Source organism: Polypterus senegalus, chromosome 16 (assembly GCF_016835505.1).
Source record: "Polypterus senegalus isolate Bchr_013 chromosome 16, ASM1683550v1, whole genome shotgun sequence".
Classification (NCBI taxonomy): domain Eukaryota; kingdom Metazoa; phylum Chordata; class Cladistia; order Polypteriformes; family Polypteridae; genus Polypterus; species Polypterus senegalus.
The window spans coordinates 36,633,448-36,655,319 of record NC_053169.1 but is presented as its reverse complement, the minus strand read 5'-3'; the positions used below and the strand labels follow the sequence as shown (position 1 = coordinate 36,655,319).

Below are 21,872 nucleotides of genomic sequence, written 5' to 3'. Positions count from 1 at the left end.
TGAAATTCCCAGCACATTTTGTTTAAGGAAGTGCTTCCTGGCTTCACTCTTAAATACACTTCCCCTAAATTTTCACAGGTGTCTTTGAGTGCACAATTCACTAATTAGAAGAAGGAAATCTGTTGGATCCACATTACTGATGCCTTCAAGGATTGTGAAGACCTCAATTAGGTCTCCTAATATCGTTGGGCAGTGCAGGAGCCAATTCTGGACAGGAGTTCCTCATAGCTACTTGGAAGCTGTCAGGTCTACACATTTGAATGTTATATTTTACGTGGGAAAGTGACTTCTGGATGGTAATAGTTTTGTTGGTCTAAATCTACAAGTTATTGGTCATGCATATGTAATTTGTTCCGGAAAAAAGTCAGTGTTTTATTTTATTATGTTTGACTAACAATGGTGGGCTGGCGCCCTGCCCAGGGTTTGTTTCCTGCCTTGCACCCTGTGTTGGCTGGGATTGGCTCCAGCAGACCCCCGTGACCCTGTAGTTAGGATATAGCGGGTTGGATAATAGATGGATGGATGGATGTTTGACTAAATAATAAGAAACTTGTTATAAGTCTAATATGTGCTTCTGTTTTGTGAGTATAAATGCAACAGACATATCTACTTTAGCTTTAGATTGTATAGTGCATTGACATTGAAATACCAAGGCAGTTCCTCATTTGCTTTTCCTTAGTAACAGATATTAATATGCTGCCTGGAGTTTTTTTTTTCCTCTCTTATATATTATAAAAAAAAAGGCTTTTTGTGTCAGCAAGGAGCTGCCTGAAGGGTCTGCATTTTTTTATAATCCCATTTGGCTCCCATTGAAAAAAAAAAAAAAAGGCTCCTTCTGTCAAAGCAGGAGCATTGACGCAAACTGCTCTGACGTCAGCGACTGCAGTGAATGGCACAGAGAGAGAGAGGGGGTGGGGGGCTCATGTTTGCCTAGAGAAAATACTCCGCACGTCATCAGCAGAAACTAATCTGTGAAAAAAAGACCAGGCGACCATATTAAACATGGCAATTGTATACAATTACCATGAAAACTCAAAATGTGATGTAGATCTGTACTTTCTGCACATGGTAATCATTTAAAAGACTTGGGTCTTATTGAATACAGATTTCTTTTCTCAATAATCCATCTTTGGTTTTCCATTCATAGTGACTGAAATTTTACTTTGGTTATATCCCCTGTTGATTTAGACCCGTTTTAGAATTGAAAATTCCAATCTCTCATTTGTGCCTTTTCCCCGATACCTTAATTTAGACATCTTATCCTTTCATTCTCTTTATAAGCTGTGCACATGTCTGCTGAAGCTAAAGAATGGATGCCTGTGGACACTCAAACATTTGGCATTCTGCCTGTGACTTGTGTAAACCTTTCTACCTTCTTAGAAATAGTAGCTCATGCCAATAATATTGACAGAAAACAGTGAATAATTTCTAAAGAATTCCTTAATTTACAGACAAATGATTATTATAAATAACACAGGCTTAGTGAATACATTTCATTTGGCTGTAAAGGCCAAAGCACTTTCACCAATTTCACTCCCTGCTCTTATTACATCAAAACTACACCCTAGTAAAAAAAATCACAGCATTCTCCTGGCTGAAAGGGTTAATGTTTTCTTCCATACAACACATTGGAATGGCAGACTTACACCCACAGAGAGCCCATCAGGCATGCCATCTTATGAAACATAGACAAATATGAATACATTTAACATTTGGGACCCTGCTTCCTATTTTGTCGTAAGTGGAAAATTGTGTAAAGCAAGTAATGGAACCGGAGATGAAGCACAGCAAGTAATAAACAGTTCAGCATCCAGAGGGCCACTGTTTACAGGGAGAAGGCACCAGTTAACTGAAAATGAATGAACAGAGACATTCCACAACTGCTTTTTGGTGTTAATAGCACAAAAACTCCCCGACAATGAAACAATCCATTCATAGCAGCTTGTGCACCATAAAATAAACAAATAGGCTAAGAAAAGTCAAATTAGCCATCCCTGTATTTCTGTGTTATTATATTTAGAATAAGCATAAAGGAAATAATAAATTAATGAATTCATTCATATGTATAACAATAGTTTTTTAATGACACTTTACTGGTGTGTTGTAGAGCCATTGATTGACAAAAGAACCTTTTAATTCTGGGAAAAATTCTTTGTGTATGAAGTTTGTTGTTTGGACTTCAGAAAGGTTCTAATATGTGAGCAACACAGAAGTCTTCATTGTGTAGTTATAGCAAGATACAACAGATCAAGACAACCTGAACTTAACCTGTATTATAGTATGCAGTAAGAGTCCATTTAGAATCAGGAACTCATTGGTATTTCACAATCCCGTTTCCATCCATTAATGTTATTTATGGAGCATGTTATGGATATAAATAAATGTAAGTTTTTTTCCAAACCCCTCATGTGGATTGTTCCCCACTAAAGATCCACTTTGGCAGCTTCCCTTTTAAGAGTACAGGTGTTGGACAACATGGTAAAGCAGTGGCTATTACTGCTGCCTCATACATCCAGCACCCTGTATTCACCTCCTCTCCCCGTGTCTGTCCGAGTTTCCCTCAGGTACTCTGACCTCCTTCTCACATCACCAAACACACGCTTGTCAGGCTAATTGTTAATTCAAGTTAAGTCAAGTGTCGTCTGAATGGGTCCTGTTATGTACTAGTGTCCTGCTCCTATATTACATCCACTTTTGTTTTCTGTAGGTCCTATTCCCCCATGACTCTGAATTGGATCCTACAGGTTTGAGAATATTATTCATATTAAATTGATAATACCTAACTTAACTGTCTTCTTAAATTTCCAGGTTAACAGTGTGATTCTGGTATTACAAAAATAATGTTTTCTAACAACAATATTTTCACGCCCACTTAACGCAATTTAGGTACCCAAGGGGCTGTTAGCCTCTTTCAGCAGCATTGACTGAAAGGCAAAAATCATCCCTGGAAGGAGCGCCATTCCATGTCAAGATTCACTCACCCTCACAAAGCCAGTTTGGAATTGCTAACCAGCTTAACACATACACCATAAGACTGTGTAGCAAAATCCAGAGCACTGTACTTGGAGAAAAGCTCACAAAGACATAGATAGAATGAGTTAGCTCAACACAACTGAAAATTAGGTGCAGGTTCCAGACCCAGGATGCTGAATCTGTGAAATAGCAGTGTTTTACCAATGTGATACCCAGTAATAACATGTGACATGATGAAGTAGGGGACTTACAAAAAGAGTCTCAGGATGTATATGACACACGATTGATCGGGAAGAGACCAGTATAAACTGGAGGGTTGTGAGCATCTGGGAATTCTCCTTTGCTTGAGATGGTCAGTCCAGCTGAACATTTGTCACAGTGACCTTCACCAGGAAAAGCATAATAAAAATGTTGATAACAAAGATAATGAATTTTCTATGGCTTAAAAAGACCTGACATTCGACTCAGTAAAGCTCTTGCCATGTTGCACATTGTGATGTTCATTTTCTCTGCTTCAGAGGATTGAATCTACACCCACCATTAGTTTGTGCCTTGATTCTACTTGGATAGGCTCCGGCCCTCCACAGACCTTTATTTAACTAAGTGGGCTTGAAAATGTATTTTAGGTTGTGCTATGTTAGATTGTTAATTTGTGAAACTGTAATCAAAGTATTTATTTTGATAGTTTGCTCTAAATTAAAATGAAAGAATATTATTTAAGTACTTTTTCTCTTTGTTTCTTTCTTTTCTTTGTTTTATACCAATTAGCATTATTGGAGTCTTGACCCAACAAGAACTCTGTTGTGGACTAGGGGACCCTAAGCACTAAAGAGTTCTTAAACTTCCAAAAGCACTTCCAAAAATGCCCACTAGAGGATGATATCATCGTCAGACCCTAGGTAGTAATAAGGGCACACACAGGATCTTATTAAAATAAAAGATTTATTCTTAACACAGTGTCAGTAACAAAAGTAAGCTCTGTAGAGCATAGAAGGCAAAAGGAATTGCCTGAAGCAAAAGCAACCCAAGTGAAACGAATTCCCAAATCAGAAATCCAAGGCAAGGTCAAATAAAAAAGCAAAAGGCCAAAAATCCGGAGGTCCAATGATTCAAAGAAATAACAATAAACACAAGTAAACTCACCACTCCTTAACAAATTTGAAATGAACTACTAGGAACTGTGGGGAACTTTCTGGTTTTATCGGATGTCGGTCAGTTCATGGTGGTGGCCCCAGCCAAGTTAGGAACCCTGACCTGCAAGTGACAAGCTCAAGGTAGAAACCCGTCACTAGGATATTCAGTTTGCATGAGCATAACTGAGGAGTGGTGCCAATCAACCAAACAATGAAGGCACCGTATGTAAGCTGCATATAAAATGCACAGTGATCTGAATTTAGATCTTGAGATGCAAATTCTGAGATACTGATAAAGACCCATTATCTGCCTTTGCAACCTGAAACCACCATTAAAAATACAAAACGCCAGCTTAAATGTCACCATTCCCTTGAACATTAGAAAGATGCATTTGAAGATTTGGGTCATCTTAAAAATTAGTGCAACAGAAACTCACTGCTAAATATTGGACAGTGCCTTACATCAGTCATCAGTCAGTCATTGTCCAACCTGCTATATCCTAAAACAGGATCACAGCAGTCTGCTGGAGCCAATCCCAGCCACAAATCCCAGGCAGGGCACCAGCCCACCACAGGGCACACACACACCAAGCACAATGTAGGATCGTCAATGCAGCTAACCTGCATGTCTTTGGACTGTGGGAGGAAACCGGAGCATCCAGAGGAAGCCCACGCAGACATGGGGAGAACATACAAACTCCACACAGGGAGGACCCCAGGTCTCCTTACTGCGAAGCAGCAGCGCTACCACTGCGCCACCCTGCCTTACATCATTTTATACAACATACAAGGCCGCTGCTCAAAAATACAATATTATTATCTGCCAAAGCCAGTGTAGTAGATTTTCCATCATGCCACTCAATTTATATACACACACATCTGAGAGAATATTCTGAGGACAACAACAGGAAGGTCACCTAACCTTGCTTCATTAGTATCTGTCCACTACACTATTTTACAAAAGTTAACTGTTGATGACTTCTTTTGGGGATGAGCAGTAACTAGTGGCAGTCAGTGTCAACCATACTTGCTAATGTCTTGAAAGGAGTATTTGTTGCTCTAGCACTCTAGTTATTTTCAATTATGGGAACAGACTGTCAGTCTTTAAAAGATAGATAGATAGATAGATAGATAGATAGATAGATAGATAGATAGATAGATAGATAGATAGATAGATAGATAGATAGATAGATAGATAGATAGATACTTTATTAATCCCAAGGGGAAATTCACATACTCCAGCAGCAGTATACTGATACAAAAAACAATATTAAATTAAATAGTAATAAAAATACATGTAAAAGCAGACAATAACTTTAAATAATGTTAGCATTTACTCCCCTGGGTGGAATTGAAGAGTCGCATAGTGTGGGGGAGGAACGACCTCCTCAGTCTGTCAGCGGAGCAGGACGGTGACAAAAGTCTGTCATTGAAGCTACTCCTCTGCCAGGAGATGATCCTGTTCAGTGGATGCAGTGGATTATTCAGGATTGACAGGAGTTTGCTTAATGCCCGTCGCTCTGCCACAGATGTTAAACTGTCCAACTTTACGCCTGCCTTCTTAACAAGTTTGTCCAGGTGTGAGGCGTCTTTCATCTTAATGCTGCCACCCCAGCACACCACTGCGTAGAAGAGGGCACTCGCCACAACCGTCTGGTAGAACATCTGCAGCATCTTATTGCAGATGTTGAAGGACGTCAACCTTCTAAGAAATAAACCCTAAATAATAATATAATTGATTAAGTTTTTGCATTCTTTAAGTTTCTATTAAACATCTTTCACAATGAGATCCTGTGTTTTGTTGCCTGTCTCCCTTAAAATCTTTTGTTTGTCTTCTTCACCTAGTAGTGTCTTCAATATTGAATGTTAATTTCAAATAATATACCCAAAACATTAATAGTTTTTAACTTGAAAATAGATTATTAATTTGTGGCTTAAGTTAAAGATTCTAAATTTCAGTCAAATATGAATCTTCTAGCTGCAATGTAGAAGAAAGAAAAGGTGGGTGTAAGCAAAGTAATTAAATAACCCAGCCAAATTTAGGGCAAGGGGATGAAGCTACTAAGTGGTACTACTGGACTCCGCCATGGTTTTCAGATACACAAGGTCATCAATCTGTACAATGCAGTAATAAAGTGGAAAAAAACATTAAAAAACATAGACTAAAGTTGTGGTTAAGACAGGGGGCTATGTGATTTACACACTACACTTTTATATAAGTATAAAGTATCCTGATCAGGGGTACAAGTGTCTTGCCAACTACAACAGTTCTCAGAAGACTACCCTGTAATAGGTTGTACAGTATTTATAATGGAGATGAGTCGGATTACAGGGTCACCACAACATTAACAAGACAAATGATTTAGTGGTGGATTTCCAGCAAGTTAAGGAACCCCTGAGACCAGTCATCATCAAGGGGAGACAAAAATGGAGGTGGAGCAGAACTACAAGTATTTGGGGGCCCATATGAACTGTAAACTGGGCTGGTCTGACAACACAATTGCACTGTCCAAGAAGTGCCAGAGTAGACTGTATTTTCTGAGGTCTTTTGACATTTGTAGCAGTCTGCTGGAAATGTTTTACCAGTCTGTTGGGCTGAGTGTGTTTTTATAGGCGATGGTTTCCTGAGGAAGAAAATTGAGTTCAGGTGGTGCAAAATACCTGAATAAACTTATCAATCAAGTCAGCTTGTGACTCTAGACACTGGAGACTGTTGTAGAAACAGACTTATTTCTCTGGGGATCTTTTCTGCCTGGTGGCATTAGGTAATTCAGTGCTACTTTCTGACATCTCTTCCTTTACTAAAGCCAGAGGCTAAACTTCAATGTACTAGTCATTCTTATCATATTTATTGTATTATATGTTTTCATTCTAATATCTTATTTTGTATTTTGAGTCGACATCTGTGTATTTTAAATTTTGATAGTTTTTGTTTTGCTGCGGCATGCAATTGAGTACAGTATTTCCCTGGCAGATCAATGACATATATATATATATATATATAATCTAATCTAATAAAAAACACTTTCCCTTATTCCAAATGTAAAAAATATGTTTAAACTTTTCCACTGGAGTCCTGTATTTAAAAGGCACCTTCAGATAGTGTGCACCACAGAAACTTGGTTTGTAAAGTAAAGATTGGCCTTTTGATTAATTCTCATCTAGAATAGAGGTGAGTGATTGGTTTTGGGCTTCAGGAGTTTTTCCAAGGAGGTGCAGTAAAATAACAATTTTTTTATATTGATCTCTTCATGAGTTTAATACATCCAGCAGTTAACTTCTAATGAGCTAAGTGCTGTTATCTTGCCTTTGCTTTTCCTCGATACCTCTCAAATTTTTTAAACTTGCAAATTGTTGGCATTGTTAGCTCAGGACAGCCATTTTTGTTAAGTTCTTAATTTCAGTCCTGTATTAATTATATTTATTTGCTTTACAAGTCTAGTAGATTTTACTTAATCACCCTAATGTTCTCAATATAAGATGAAATATAGTGGTCTAAAAATACATGACATTTTGTAAGGCTGTTGTCTGTGATATGAAAATAGACAAGTCACCACAGAGCATGGAGTATTGCTCTGAAGGAAAGAAAATTCTAGACTTTAAAACTGAAGACATTTAAGTTCTCTGCAGAAATGCCCTTGCCTTACTGTTTCTTCACTGTATGAATCAAATATTATATTTTATGCAAATGAGAGAATGCCTTTGATACCATTTCAGATTCTATAGTCAACATGAGAACTGCTTTCTTAAATTGTATAAGCCTTTCTGTCCATTGAATATTGCCTTTGTGTAGCAATTGGCACTGGGGAACTATAATCCAAAGGTTGGCAGCCCTAATTCTGGTGTGCCACAGAAGTTAATTGTTTTATTGCAACCATCTTTTTAAATGAGTGCAAAATTCAAAACATCATTTGTACATTTTTGGCCTCAGTATGCTTTTTAGGCACAAATGTCATGTAGCATTTAGTGGTGAAAACTCACAACTCCAAGGACCTTCAGTTCCTGATCTGTGCTTACTTTCTTTGGGTCTTACTGTTTCCATTCTCATGCCAAAGACGTGCATATTAGATTAACTGTGAAAATTAAATTGACCTTGTACAATTTACGGTGGATATATGCATGAGTGCACTCTTCAGTGGGTTAGCTCCACGTCAAGGGCTGGTTTTCTGTTGTGGAGCTTGATGGCTTCTAACTCTAAACTCTAAATTTAATATAGATGAAGTAAATACAGGAAATGGGTGGAACTTTTGCTCAAATGTGTTTCAGAATGGGTTTTCCCCCCAGGTTAGCAATTCTTTTACCTATTCTTACCAGGAGGGTTTCAGCTCTGGATGACATTGGTTGAAGAAATGGATTAATGCTTAAATCTGCTCCAGTATGTAATACACAGTAAGACCACAAATATGTGACTCAGGTATTAAGCAACTTTAAATTATGTAAAAATAACCAGAACCCCTGCCTGAAAACTATATTCTTCGTCAATCATCTATACCTGAAATATCATTGCCTAAAGAAAAAAAATGTTTTCTGTAAATTCACCTGCTTATTAATAAAGAAATTAAATGCATTCGATGTTTCACTCAAAGTCTCTGTGGTTGCACAATCTCCTAGGAGTTACGCAGTTTTTATCAACGGGTACTCCGTTTTTCATCTGACTGACCGAAGATGTGCGTGTTGCATTAAATGGCGTATATTTAGCGCACACGGGAGGGCAGTGGGTCAAATACAGTTGTAACGCCTATCTCGCGTCCAGTGTTGCTGGAATAGGCTCCGGACCTGCGACCTTGACCTGCACTGTGTCGGTTTGAGCGTGTTACTTGTACTGTATGTTATGTTAAGGTGTGCGGCATGACAGCAGCCAAACCAGATTCCGTCCATAGCCTTTTTAACTGCTTTCAGACACGCCCCCCTTGTAGCGAAGAACTATTGCACTCTCCCCGCCCCTTCTACTGGTTAAGGCAGTTGAGCGTCAGGTTAGCAATGCCTCAAGTCATGAGAATGGAAAAGAAACAAATACATTACACCCAGGCGTAGATGGGTATATTGACAGACAGGTATTATATACGATATGATGGAATCTATCTATCTATCTATCTATCTATCTATCTATCTATCTATCTATCTATCTCCGCACATACATACACGGTACATATCATTTTAAGCGATTTGCCATTTTGTAATAAAATTTGGATAATTTTCTTTATTAAACTCGTAACAGTAAACAAATACTGTACGCAACTCAGCTGGTAACTTCTCGTCTTTTCTTTTTAAGATGCCGGTTTATTCATTAAAAATGTAGAGGTGTGTAATAGATAATAAAGCAGCTTCCTAGAGTATTATTATTTAATTTCAGTTTATGGAAAGTAAAATGATAGAATTAAGGCATGATTATCATCATAACATTCATTCATTCATTATTTTAAACTGAAAAGTGCCATTATAGAGAGATAATGGGCTAAAAAATCCTATGCCGCCCCTTCGTCCCACTGGTTTATGTGCGTATTTGCATGTGTGTGTTTGTGTGTGTGACTGTGCGTATGTGAGTGGCTAATTTCCTTAGCCCAGCGGGCTCGAGCTTATTGATAAAGGTCCAAGCTACTTGCGTAGGATGGGCTGCGCTATCATTTCAATGAATCTGAATCGCAGCCCTGGCAGCGCAGCTGCTAACGTCATCGCCTCCTTCTGAACGTGAGATGTGCCCAAGTGCTGTTAAACCCCTTATTTACAGCAAACTCTTAACTTGGAACAGGGCTGTCACCACAGGCACAATCCGCGCTCTGCTTGAAAATCCTCAGCCGCGACGACGCTTCAAAAAGCTGCACAATCACAGCCAGATGTTTAGAAATGCCCATTTGGCTGTTTCGTCTCTCCTTAACAGCTGGACTACGAAGTTTCCTGACGAGACATTTATTAGCAGGAATAACTGGGGAGCTTTTAACGCGGCTGGGGGATGAGGCGATTAGGAGGATTTAGACTTCCACACCAGTACTCTTATCTACTAGTTATTAAGGTGAGCTGAACGGACGCGGCGGAACTCTACAGATGCTGACAGCTGTCATCTGAATTGGATTTGTTTCCTGCCCCCTCTTCGCTCATCTGATTTGCAGCTACCGATGTCTTATGATTATGCTACATCTACCGATTGCTAAAGTCTTCATTCTTTTTTTTCCTCCAAAAAAGAACCAGATAATGGGTCTCCGAGCTGAACCACTGAACCAAAAATGTCTGCCCGCGCTCGCACCTTTGCTTATCACCTGTCGGCTTGCCTGTTGACTCGGTGCCAGCCGCGCACAAATAATGACACCGCTCCTGTTGGCGATTAAAACGATGCATGCGACCCTTGTGCCCTCGACTCTTCTGCGGATCCTAACGCTTGCCTTGCTTTGCACGTTGCCCCGATGATCAAATACAAACGAGGAATAATCTTCGGTACACGTGATTTGCAGCTCATTTATATTGCAGAGAATATTTTTTTCTCACTCACCCATTATTATCACAATATTTGCTTTGCCCCCCTCCTTTTTACCCCAGCCACAAAACAATCACTATACCAGAATATTAAAAAAGTGTCTAGGCGCGGCCGAGATGCTACATGTATGAGCATCTGACGCTCTTGCCTGGAATCTGAGCGCCCAGCAACTTTTTGCGCCCTTTTTCTTCGCCTCGATCGTTTCAGGGAGTTAACGTCAGGAAAGAAGCGAGAAGAGAACGAAAGGGCTGAATTGATGGGGTTGTGATTTGTTAGGATTTCTCTTCTAGTCCCTGCCTACTTATTTGCTCTTCAGCCACTTGAAAGTCTCTCCTTTTTTTCCCCGGCAGCCGGTATCTTAACCTTCGCCTAAAAATACCTGGTTTTTTTCAAGCCCCGCGTTATCGGACGCATTCAATGTCGAAGAAACGCAAAACTCCAGATGACGGACTCAGGCTGTCACGGGAAGGATCGTCGCCTTACGTTCGTCGCAGCGACCAAGGTAAGCAGTCCGAAGCGAAGCAGCGCGCAGCTTTGACACCGTTGTCGGCCGCGGCGGCGGCTAACGCTAGCCGCTCGCTCCGCATCACCCGTGCGCAGCATCACGGTGGGTTCCTGCGGTTGAAACGACGAAGACAAGTCGTTTTCATTATGAACGTATGATTAAAAAATGGTGATTTTAAAAAGTTAGGATTGTATATACACGCTGCATGTGTATTCGCGTTGTAGGGATGGGGGTTACCGCATCCTGGTGATCGGTTACTGTGTATGGCGCATATTTCATTCTAACGCCTCTGCGATGTGCAATTATTTAATAGGCATTGCATTGTCCTGTGTAGTAGACCGGGTTTGTTATCAAGTGTGAACAATTCTGAGTTCATGAAGTTTATCGTACTTGAACGGGTCTTCAATGTTGGTCAAGTTGGTGTATTCACAAATGTATAAAACGGATAAACATGTCGATGAGAGAAGAAAAAGCACCTGATTGTAGTCCTACGGACGCTGCAGCGCCTGACCTTTGTTTAGTAAAGCGGCCTTCTTGTGCTGTGATGCACCTCACCTTCATAAACACACTGAAAAGTCGTTGCGTTCTGCTATGCTAGATATACTGGTGTCACTTCCTGCAACAGATGTATCACCCGCATTGTTGATTCTTTTATATAATTGTCCCATAGCTTTACCTGGAGCAAAATGTTCCATTTTTTTCAGGGCTTATGCAGCTGTTAACTAGTGGTCATTTGCGCACAGGCCAGTGCATTTTGGAAATGTCAGAATCAGTGCCATATGCCACTAATATCGACTTCAGATTTTAGTTTTAGTACAAAATTGAGCAGCTATCATTAGAATCTTGTAAGGTTTGTATAGCAGGTTCAAAAAGCTGTTGCAATTCTTTTTATGGAAAAAAAAAGCAAGAATTAGATCTTTAATTGCTATTTTTATAGACTGAGGTAGTATATTTTTTATCAAGTGTTAGTAAATGAAAAATGGTTATATAGGCCAAGCATCAGAATTTTGGTTACATTATAAAACTATAGGCTTGTTATATGATTAAATGATTTAAGAAAAACATTTACAAAGAAAGTAAAAAAAAAAAAAAAAGGTAACGGTAAAAAATAAAAAAAAAAGATTTAGGCTGTAATTGTGAATAGTTTAGAGATGAGCAGTTAATAATTTAATGGATACACAGTGTGTACTGTATCTTGTAAGCTGGTTTTACAGCCACAGCCGATAAGTTGATATTCAGTGGCGCCAGAATAATCTACAATGTTTTTCTACTCCATGCAAGGATGTTTAGCCACTTACACTCTTAAAAAGAAAAGAAAAAAAAAACGGTTCTTCAGAGCGATGCCATAGGGGAGCAATTTTTGGTTCCCACAAAAACATCCATATGAAGGTTCCAGAAAGAACCTAACAGGTACCATAAAAATAACCATAGTAGATGATAACAGACCTGTGGAATACCAATGGGTTCTAATTTTAAAAGGACTTTTGGTGCAACCTCTCACACAGGCTAGGTTCAGGTTTCATGATCTGTTCATGTTTTGCAAGGTAGCCAACCCTACATTGAATATTTCTATACTGTGCACATATCAGAATCCTTTTAGTATGCATTGAACCCCCCCACTGAATGAAATGGTTCTTCAAGAAGCAATGATTCTACAAGGAACTATAGAACTCAATTAAGTGCATTAAAGAACCATTGTTTTTAACAGCATAGTTTTTTTTTTTTTCCAATTTATCCTTTATTATCACACTAAAATTTTAATTGTCTGTCCTGGTTCCACTGATGTGGGTTCAAATCTGATTTTTCTTATTTCCAGCTGGGGCATCAGTTTCTTTCTCTTTTCTATTTTCAACAGACATCTATTTTTGTGTAACAGAGTTTATTTGATGCCCTTTAGTGAGTCGTTTCTCTTCTGGGATACAAAGCAAGGAGAAATCAAAATCAAGTCCAATAACCTTTTGAGCTGAAGAACAACTTTGGTTCAGGTCAATATCTGCAGTTGGCCATTTTGTTACAGGTTCATTTCACTAAAGCTTTATTAAATTATATGAGACTCTATACTGGCCTGGTGTAAGTGAGATTGTGTATGCTCAAGTGTGCACTGTGACGATTTGGTTCCTTAATTTACATTCATTTTTGCTGAGTTTGGCTTTAGGTCCCTGCAATCCTGTCATGAAAAGGGGAGGTTCGGAAAGTGAAGGGGTGCATCCTACTGTAAAAAAATTCTTCATTAAGACTGATCAAGGGATCCTAATTGAGTTTGTAGTTAAAAAGTGAGAATTTCCAATAACATAACCGTAACCAATGTCATGATGAGAAGAAACACTAAATATCTTTCCACACACACACAAAATTTAGCTGTTTATATTAATGTGAGCAGGACATCTTAGTCACAGCTGGCATCTTAAATGTTACTTATCTCAGTGCTAGAGAGGCATTTTTGATTTTACAAAGAATGTATTATTCCCTTTTTTCCAATTACTGTGATTTTTAGTGGAAATTAAGGTTCAGCAATATAGCAGCAATTATTTACTCTTAAAAGGTTCCCATTCTGTGTTCTTAATAAAGGTTAAAAGAACATAGGATGACTATCTTGTTGTAGCTGTGTTATGTTAAAGTGCATGAACGAGCCATTATTATATAAATGTTTGTTGTGTGCACATTGGTCGTGAATAGATAACTCTCTAAAAAACACTCATATGGACAAAAGATACCAAGATGATCTTGATTTTATTGGCAGAAAGTGTTAGGCCTTATAGTTAAATGCTGGCTGTAAAGGAGAATGGACCAATTATTTTGAATTCAGTTTGTCATTAACTAGATGGAAACCAAGTGCTTGTGGAAATGGCCACTCTGGCTGCTGTTTAACCTTAAGCGCTACAGACAGAAGCCGTGTTAAACTTTGTTGCTGCTTAAGAGGTTTGTTCACTATTAAGATTACTCATAAAAGATGTGGTTGAATTTTTCTTTCTGCACCTACACACATATGCCAGCATAGAATATATACACATTTTTAAAGAAAAGCTTTATTTCTATAAATAAAAAAGAAGGTTTATATAATATAACCCCAATTCCAAAAAGGTTGGGATAGTATATAAATGCTAATAAAAAAAGGAGTCATTTTTACATTTATTTTGACTTGTATTCCAACAAAAACTGTATTTAGGCAAGGCATTTCATGTTTTACCTAATAAACGGCATTGTTTTTTGAAAATATATGTTTACTCTGAAATTGATGTCAGCAACATGTTTCATTAAAGCTGAACTGGGGTCATTTAAGACTAATAACAATACAACAAGCTGAAATAACAAGTGATGCAATCATGTTATAGTGCATAAGAAGCCTGCAAAAAAGGCCTCATCCTCTAAGATCAAGAATGGGCCAAGGCTTGCCAGTTTGCCAATAGATGCATCAGCTAGTATTGCAGCACTGTAAGGACAGTGTTCCCCATGGACAAATCCATAGGATTTTGGGTATTTCACCATTTACAGTTCACAATATAATCAAAATATTAAAGGAAAGTTGTCAAATATCAGTGCGTCAATGGCAAGGCTGAAAACCACTTTTGAATGAGCGTGATCTCCGATCACTCAGAAGTCACTGTCTTAAAAAACGTCATGTGTCTGTAATGGATATCATGACGTGGGCTTGGGGGTACTGCGTTAAACCTTTGTCAGCCCACACCATTCACAGCTGCATTCACAGATGTAAGCTAATGTTTTACAATGCAAACATCAACACTGTCCAGAGGTGCTGCTGACTTCTTAGGGCTCAGTCTCAGTGGAATCATGTTTTGTGGTCTGACGAGTCAACATGTCAAATGATTCTTGAAAAAAACAACAGTTGTGTTTTCTGGGCCAAAGAGGAAAAAGCTGTCATTAGCATCAGGTTGAAAAGCCAGCATCTGTCATGGTACTGGGGTGTGTCAGTGTTCATTATATGTTTCACTTGAACATCTATGAGGGCACCATCAATGCAGAAAGATACGTAGAAATTTTGGAGCAACATATGGTGCCATCCATTCTCCATCTTTTCTAGGAACGTCCTTGAACTTTCCAGCAGGACAATGCCAAACCACATTCTTCTCGGATTACAAGTTCACAGCTGTGTAAGCAGAGACTGTAGTTTGTAGAGATTGGCTTTACTTATCACTGACCATGACGCATTATGAAGTGCAAAATATAGCAAGTATGGCCCTGTACAGTGGTGCAACTGAAGATCTACATAATAGATGAACTGGGTAAAATTCTGCTTGCTAAACATAACCATATTGTGTCTTTAGTACGTTAAGTGTTAGTAAAAAAAATGGTGAGATTGTACAGTTGAAAACATTCGACTTCCCCAACTGTTTAGAGCATGTTGTAGTCATCTGATTTGATACAAGTGAATATTACAAAAAAATAATATTAATTCACAAGGTAAAACATCAACTTATGTGTTGTGTTTTCAGTATAGTACAGAATGAATAGAATTTACAAATCACTCCTTTTAGTTTTAATGAGCATTTTCCGTGCAGTCCCAGATTTTTTGGAATTGGGGTGTATAATGCCCCTAAAATATTTTAATTTAGTGGATCTTTGTACCAGTAAGTGTCTTTATGTGATTATCAGTTGGAAAATAAACAGACTTTTGTTGTTTTCCTCAATGTATTCATCACTTACTTTAAATCATGTAGGTTTTTCCATGCAATTTACTGAATTATTAGAGCATGTAAATGAAAAATTATCTGTTATGTTAAATGATAAAGCCATATAAACCTTAATAACTACAACTCAATTGTTACAAAAAAGAAATGATTTGAAAGAAAAAAATATATTGCTTGAACTCTAAATATTAAAAATCTTAATCAAAGTGAAAGGCTTTCGTATATTCTTATTCTAAAGTGAGCGTAATGTTCTCTGATTCATCTGTGTTTGTTATTGCCATTAGGATTTAGAAGACATTTAGACCAAAAGATAGTTATGTGTACACTATTTTACTTTTTTTCTTATATGGATGATTTGTATTCAAAAACATCTTCTTGTACTTTATTTGAATCTTGTCCATGTTTGTTTTGTTCTAAATTTAAAAATGAATATTTTTTGAAAAGTGATTGTTATTCTGGCGCTCCGGTTTCCTCCCACAATCCAAAGACATGCAGGTTAGGTGGATTGGTGATTCTAAATTGGCCCTAGTGTGTGCTTGGTGTGTGGGTGTGTTTGTGTGTGCCCTGCGGTGGGTTGGCACCCTGCCCAGGATTGGTTCCTGCCTTGTGCCCTGTGTTGGCTGGGATTGGCTCCAGCAGACCCCCGTGACCCTGTTTTCGGATTCAGCGGGTTGGAAAATGGATGGATGGATGATTGTTATTCTTTTTTCCGTTACATTACTTATACATTTATCATTTGCAGTAGAACTAATTATTAAAATTCAGACTGAATTGTATCTATAAGATAGTCAAAGTGCTTGAAAGGGTCGGCTAAAAAAAAAAGTCTGTGACACATACTGAGTAATTCTCATAACATATTACTTATAGTAATGATTTTTTTATAGTTTAGTGGCAAAAAGCTACTTACTGTATGTAAATACCACAGTAAGCACTATAAATGGAATCTATTTTATATTAATGAGGAACACTCATGCATTTAATACAATTAATGTGTCCTGCAATAAATGTAGGAGCAAACCCGAAGCACCAACACAAAATTAATTAGAAGGGCTAAAATTTGTATCAAGCACCTTGACCAAGCGCCTCATGCAGTTGAGTTTAAACTGTGAGGTTTTCTGATCTGCAGTCACTATTGTGTGAGTTTGAGCAGGTCACTTAACCTGGCAGTGCTCCAAATCTAAAAATGGGAAGAAAATTGGACTCCGCTTTCATGATTTGTGTATCTCTTTGGATAAAAGCATCCACTAAAGAGATTCATTCCATGTAAATCTAAATCGAAAAACCTCTTATCTTGTGCAATGAGCTTACTATCTCTTATACTGATGATTTTTGTGTGCATAGGACTTACATAAACCATAGGCACTGAACATAGAGAAATATTTTAATGACTCTTTTTTTTTTACTTTTTCAGTATTTTTTTTTTTAAATAAAAGTATAAAGTTAAACAGATTTAGTCAGATAAATCAGGGTGCCTCAGGTACTAGAAAGATATGCTGCTTGATAGTAAAACTACTGCGGTGGGCTGGCACCCTGCCTGGAGTTTGTTTCCTGCCTTGCGCCCGTGTTGGCTGGGATTGGCTCCAGTGGACCCTCGTGACCCTGTAGTTAGGATGTAGCGGGTTGATTGATGGATGGATGGATGGATAGTAAAACTATTTTTATGCCTCTTGGTCTAGGCAGTAATGCTGTACCACTGTTGTTTACCTATCAATAGAGGACATAACAGTTTGGTTGAAATTGTTAATTGTGGGATAGAATTTGGCAACATTTCTTGTAGATCTCTATAATAAATGACAGTAGGTCATATACTATGATTTTTTGTTAGAAAGAAACTTAAAAATATTATCAATGACCTTTTTGTCCTGTATGATGGTGTTGCTTTACTAAATGGAGATGCCACTAATTAGCGCACTTTTTGTGATGCAACTGTACTTCAGGAGATGGAAGTACTGCTGTGTTTTTTTCAGGAAGGTTTCAGCAGTATGAGTATAACCCATGTCTCTGGATATCTGATGTATTTCAGCCGTAGACATGTTACACCTTGATCCGCTGATACTACCATTGCGTCTGCTGTAGTCCACAGTACGATTTTTTTGGCTGTTATCATTACATCTCTTATTCAGATCTGTTCACTTGTCACAATATGTAGTCTTGTTGTTAATCAATCTTATTGTTCTGGTGTTTGTCAGCTAGTTTGACAGCATAGCTGTTAATTAATTTGGCTATACAAGAATTGATTGAAGAGGGAATGAAGTGTGAGGCTGAAGTGTGTGGGGAGGCTATGATGTTCAGGACTAGAATGACTTAATTTTTGTTTGGAGGTTTTGAATTTCACTTTCCCCACCTTGTTAAGTTTCAAGAGCATGTTTAAGAGAACAGTTTGAATGCAGAGCTATAATCAATAAACTGTATTCCAGCATTGGTAGCAGTTGTAGCATGTGGTTGATTTTCTTGTCTGTAGCTAAGACCTTGGCTCTTCATCAGTGTTTAGATGGCTTAGTTCAGATAAAAGATGTCCGAGGGCTAGAAGGGCAGCATTCGGATGTTAAACCATTGTAATGTGGTGGTTACACTTTTTGTCATAATATTCAGACATTTTCTGCTATACGTAGCCTAGTAAATGATGCTATACTCTAGTTCCTAGTTATATAAAAGATTATGTGATTGACCTTTGTATTGGTTTTTTTTTCTTTGTCTTTGTCTCTGGAGGTTTACATTTGAAAAATACATTTTCCTACATCATGTAGTGTTTAATATTCATAGTAAAATACTTTAATGTATGTGTATAGATGCAAGCTAAATATATGTGTAAAACTATTTAAAGCATAAATCACAAAAATGTACTGATTGATTGTATGTGTATTGACCTCTTGCAAGGCTTTAATGGTCTTACTTTCTTATATTCTTGCCTTGTGTCATTCTGGCACCATATCCTACCCTTGAACACCTCTAACGGTTGTCGTAACTTGAAGCTAAAACTGTTTTCTTTTTCCAAAACTACATATTCCTCTCTCAATAGTTAGTAATTTATTTTTGGTTTTTATTTTCATATTTTTAGCTGTGGTTCTTTCCTTAGTGTACCATTAGAAGGGTGATGTTCTTCACTAATCTACACTTCAGGTGAGCTCACTTTGTCAAAGACCAGAATGTGGACTTAAAAATGCAATGCAGAAATGTTCTCTTGAAAGAGCCATGTTTACTGTACCATGAGTCAGGGACTGCTTTGAAGAAAACTGAACTTAATGTCAGACAAGGTAAGCTACACTAACTGGAAATAAATTATTTACAAGGATATTCCAAAAGCCAAAAATAATCAGTTATTTATTGTGACAAGCTCAGGAATGCATTCTACACAATGAGTTGAATAAGCTGAAGTGAAAGTGATGCCTCTTATTCATACTGTTTGTTTATTCCGTACACTTATAATCTAAGTGAGTCAGGGCCAGCACTACATATCAAATAGGACAATCAGCATCAACAGGACAATGTCAGAGTAATGTGAATGTGAATAAACAATGCCATGGGTAATCTCCTAAGATAGAACAACTTTTCTTGGGCTCAGATTCTTGATGCACTGGTGTGGTGAAAAAGACATACACAGTACTGGTGGCCCAAGTTTGAATCTGAACTACCACTACAAATAATTGCTTTCCACCAATGATTCCAATGGAAAAGGAGAGTTCATTGAGGGCCCCATGTGACTTCCAAAATTGTATCTATTATACTACTCTTTAAAATGCTACATACTAAATGTTTCTAAAGGTTGTGATAATCAGAAGTGAATTAAGTAAATAAGGAGGCCATATAATTTCATAGATAGCTGTTCATTATACAGTCTTCTGTTTCAGGCACATTTAAGGAGGTTAAATGAATATATGATGAGATGTTTATTTGAGGAGGTGGAATAATGTGGGAGAGAAACAAAGATGCTCTTAGGACGCAGATGGTTGTGAATATTGTATATCAGTGTGTTAAGTCTGCAGGACCACGTTATCACTAATCTTTGTTAAACTATCCAACATTTGTAGTAATTTGTATCATTATATATAGTGTGGCAGATGGCCTGGACACAGACAGACGGACATCGTTTGTTCACCCAACACACTTATTTATTATATACAATATTTACGTGCACCCCCACTGCCTCCAGCAATCCCCCAAAGTCCAGGCCTCACAGTCCAATTGTCTTTCTCCTGGCCGCCTCCAGTCCTCTCTCCAGCTCCGTCCTTCTTCCACCCGACTTCCGCTACTGAATGAAGGGAGGCAGCCCCTTATATAGGAACCCGGATGGGCTCCAGCTGCTTCCCGGCATTCCTCCGCAGACACGCCCCAGTGTGGCGGAAGTGCCGGCTGTGCACCGGAAGCCTCCGGTGTCCCTGTCTTCTTCCCCCCAGCACTTCCTGGTGTGGTGGAAGTGCTGGGCTCCAGGTTTCTTCAGGCACTGGGGCGCCGCCTGGCGGTGGCCACGGGCCCCTACAGGGTTGGGCTTCCAAGCCCTCTACCCGTGGCCCCCAATACAACCAGGGCGGTCGTCCCCTCGCGGTCTGAAGGAGGTACACACAATAGATAGTGGCTTGATAGTGCCTCATTTTGTTACCTTCATCTAATGACTAATGAGAATTCTGTTTTTCTGGGATACTCCTTGCTTTTTTTATTCTGTCACGCTCCTGGGTTATGACAGATCTTTTTTTTAGATGGCATAGTAAATGTTTAGAGCTATGATGTATTATTTAGTAAGGAAAGTGAAGTTTATTGAAAGTGCCCAGAATTTCATGTTCCTTGTATTTGTGAATTTCCCCTTGGGATTAATAAAGTATCTATCTATCTATCTATCTATCTATCTATCTATCTATCTATCTATCTATCTATCTATCTATCTATCTATCTTATCTATCTATCTATCTATCTATCTATCTTTAAAGTTCACTCAGAATATCTTTTGATATAATCATGGACTGGGTTATGTATGTATTTCAAGTGACCCTTCCAAAACTGATCGGCTGCTATAATAGGTTATAAAGAAATATAACACTGTAAAGGTGAATACTTTTGTAATAATGGAGAAAAAAGGTACCAAGCAACCATTACAGGATTAAGGCATGTGTATCCTGGCTTTGTTGTTCAGCTGTCTGTTGAATATGCTGATTATAGTCTGGCTGTCTTACCTGTATACAAAAGCTTACATTTGACTTTAATTTTGTTACAGGAGAAACTTTTTGCATGTCAATTCTGCTAGTACATACATTTCTGATTGGCAACATATTTCTTTATTCTGCATTTACTGATGAGGTGGCATGCCATCACTGTAGATAGCATTACTGCCTCTCAGCTTCATTAAACTATATTCACTGTCCATGGGGGATGGCATGTTCTTCCTCTGTCTCTGTGGGCTTTCCCCAGGTTTTACTTGATTATATTAAATACACATATATTATTTTTTGGGCAACGCAAATGAGCTTATTTGGACTGTTTTCTATGACTGACTTCTGTACTCTCCATGACCAGTCCCACCTTTGATCCAGTGCTGCAGGGATAGGCAGCCTTTGGCTCTTTGTGATTTTGAACTTAATTACACAGGTCCAGGAAATGCTGCCTGAATTTAAACTTACCTATGTTTGGAAATTTATGAACTGGTTCACGAAATGGACGCTGTGACAGATAGGGGTGCTGTCGTCCCCTTGAACCCTCAGATCAGACGCCAGGCACCAGATAAAAGTCCAAATGTTGCATTTATTATAATAATAAAGTGCACAAAGCACCCTCCACTCCACAATACTCATATAAATCAGAATCAATAATCAATACTACAATTCCTCCTACTCCCAGACGCGTTGCCACCCAGCTCAGCTCATTTGTCTGGGATATCCCAGAGTATTTTATACTGCTTAACCCGGAAGTGTTTCATCCCTCAGTCCATGATTCCCCATCACTTCTGGGTTAGATAAAAAGTCTTCTTTTCATCAGGCCGGAAGTACGTTGGTCCTTCCGTCCCCGTGACTATGACGTACTTCCGGATTGTAGTAAACACCAATGTCTCTGGGCCTCCCTGTAGCGTCCCCTTGCAGCCCCCATGGTATCCAGCAGGGCTGTGAAGGAAAACTCCAATATCCATGATGCCCTGCAGGAATTCGGGGCACCTTCTTGCT

The 21,872-nt window shown here is 38.5% G+C and overlaps 1 protein-coding gene across 1 annotated transcript in view; it reads left to right on the top strand.

The window, feature by feature from the left end:
- Positions 1–9,863: 9,863 nt before the first annotated feature.
- pde10a (phosphodiesterase 10A) overlaps positions 9,864–21,872 on the top strand; it is a 345,652-nt gene continuing 333,643 nt past the window's right edge. Inside the window, exon 1 of the mRNA XM_039737895.1 lies at positions 9,864–11,077. Coding sequence (XP_039593829.1) covers positions 10,993–11,077 — 85 coding nt within the window. The 5' untranslated portion in view covers positions 9,864–10,992. The remainder of the gene's footprint in view (positions 11,078–21,872) is intronic.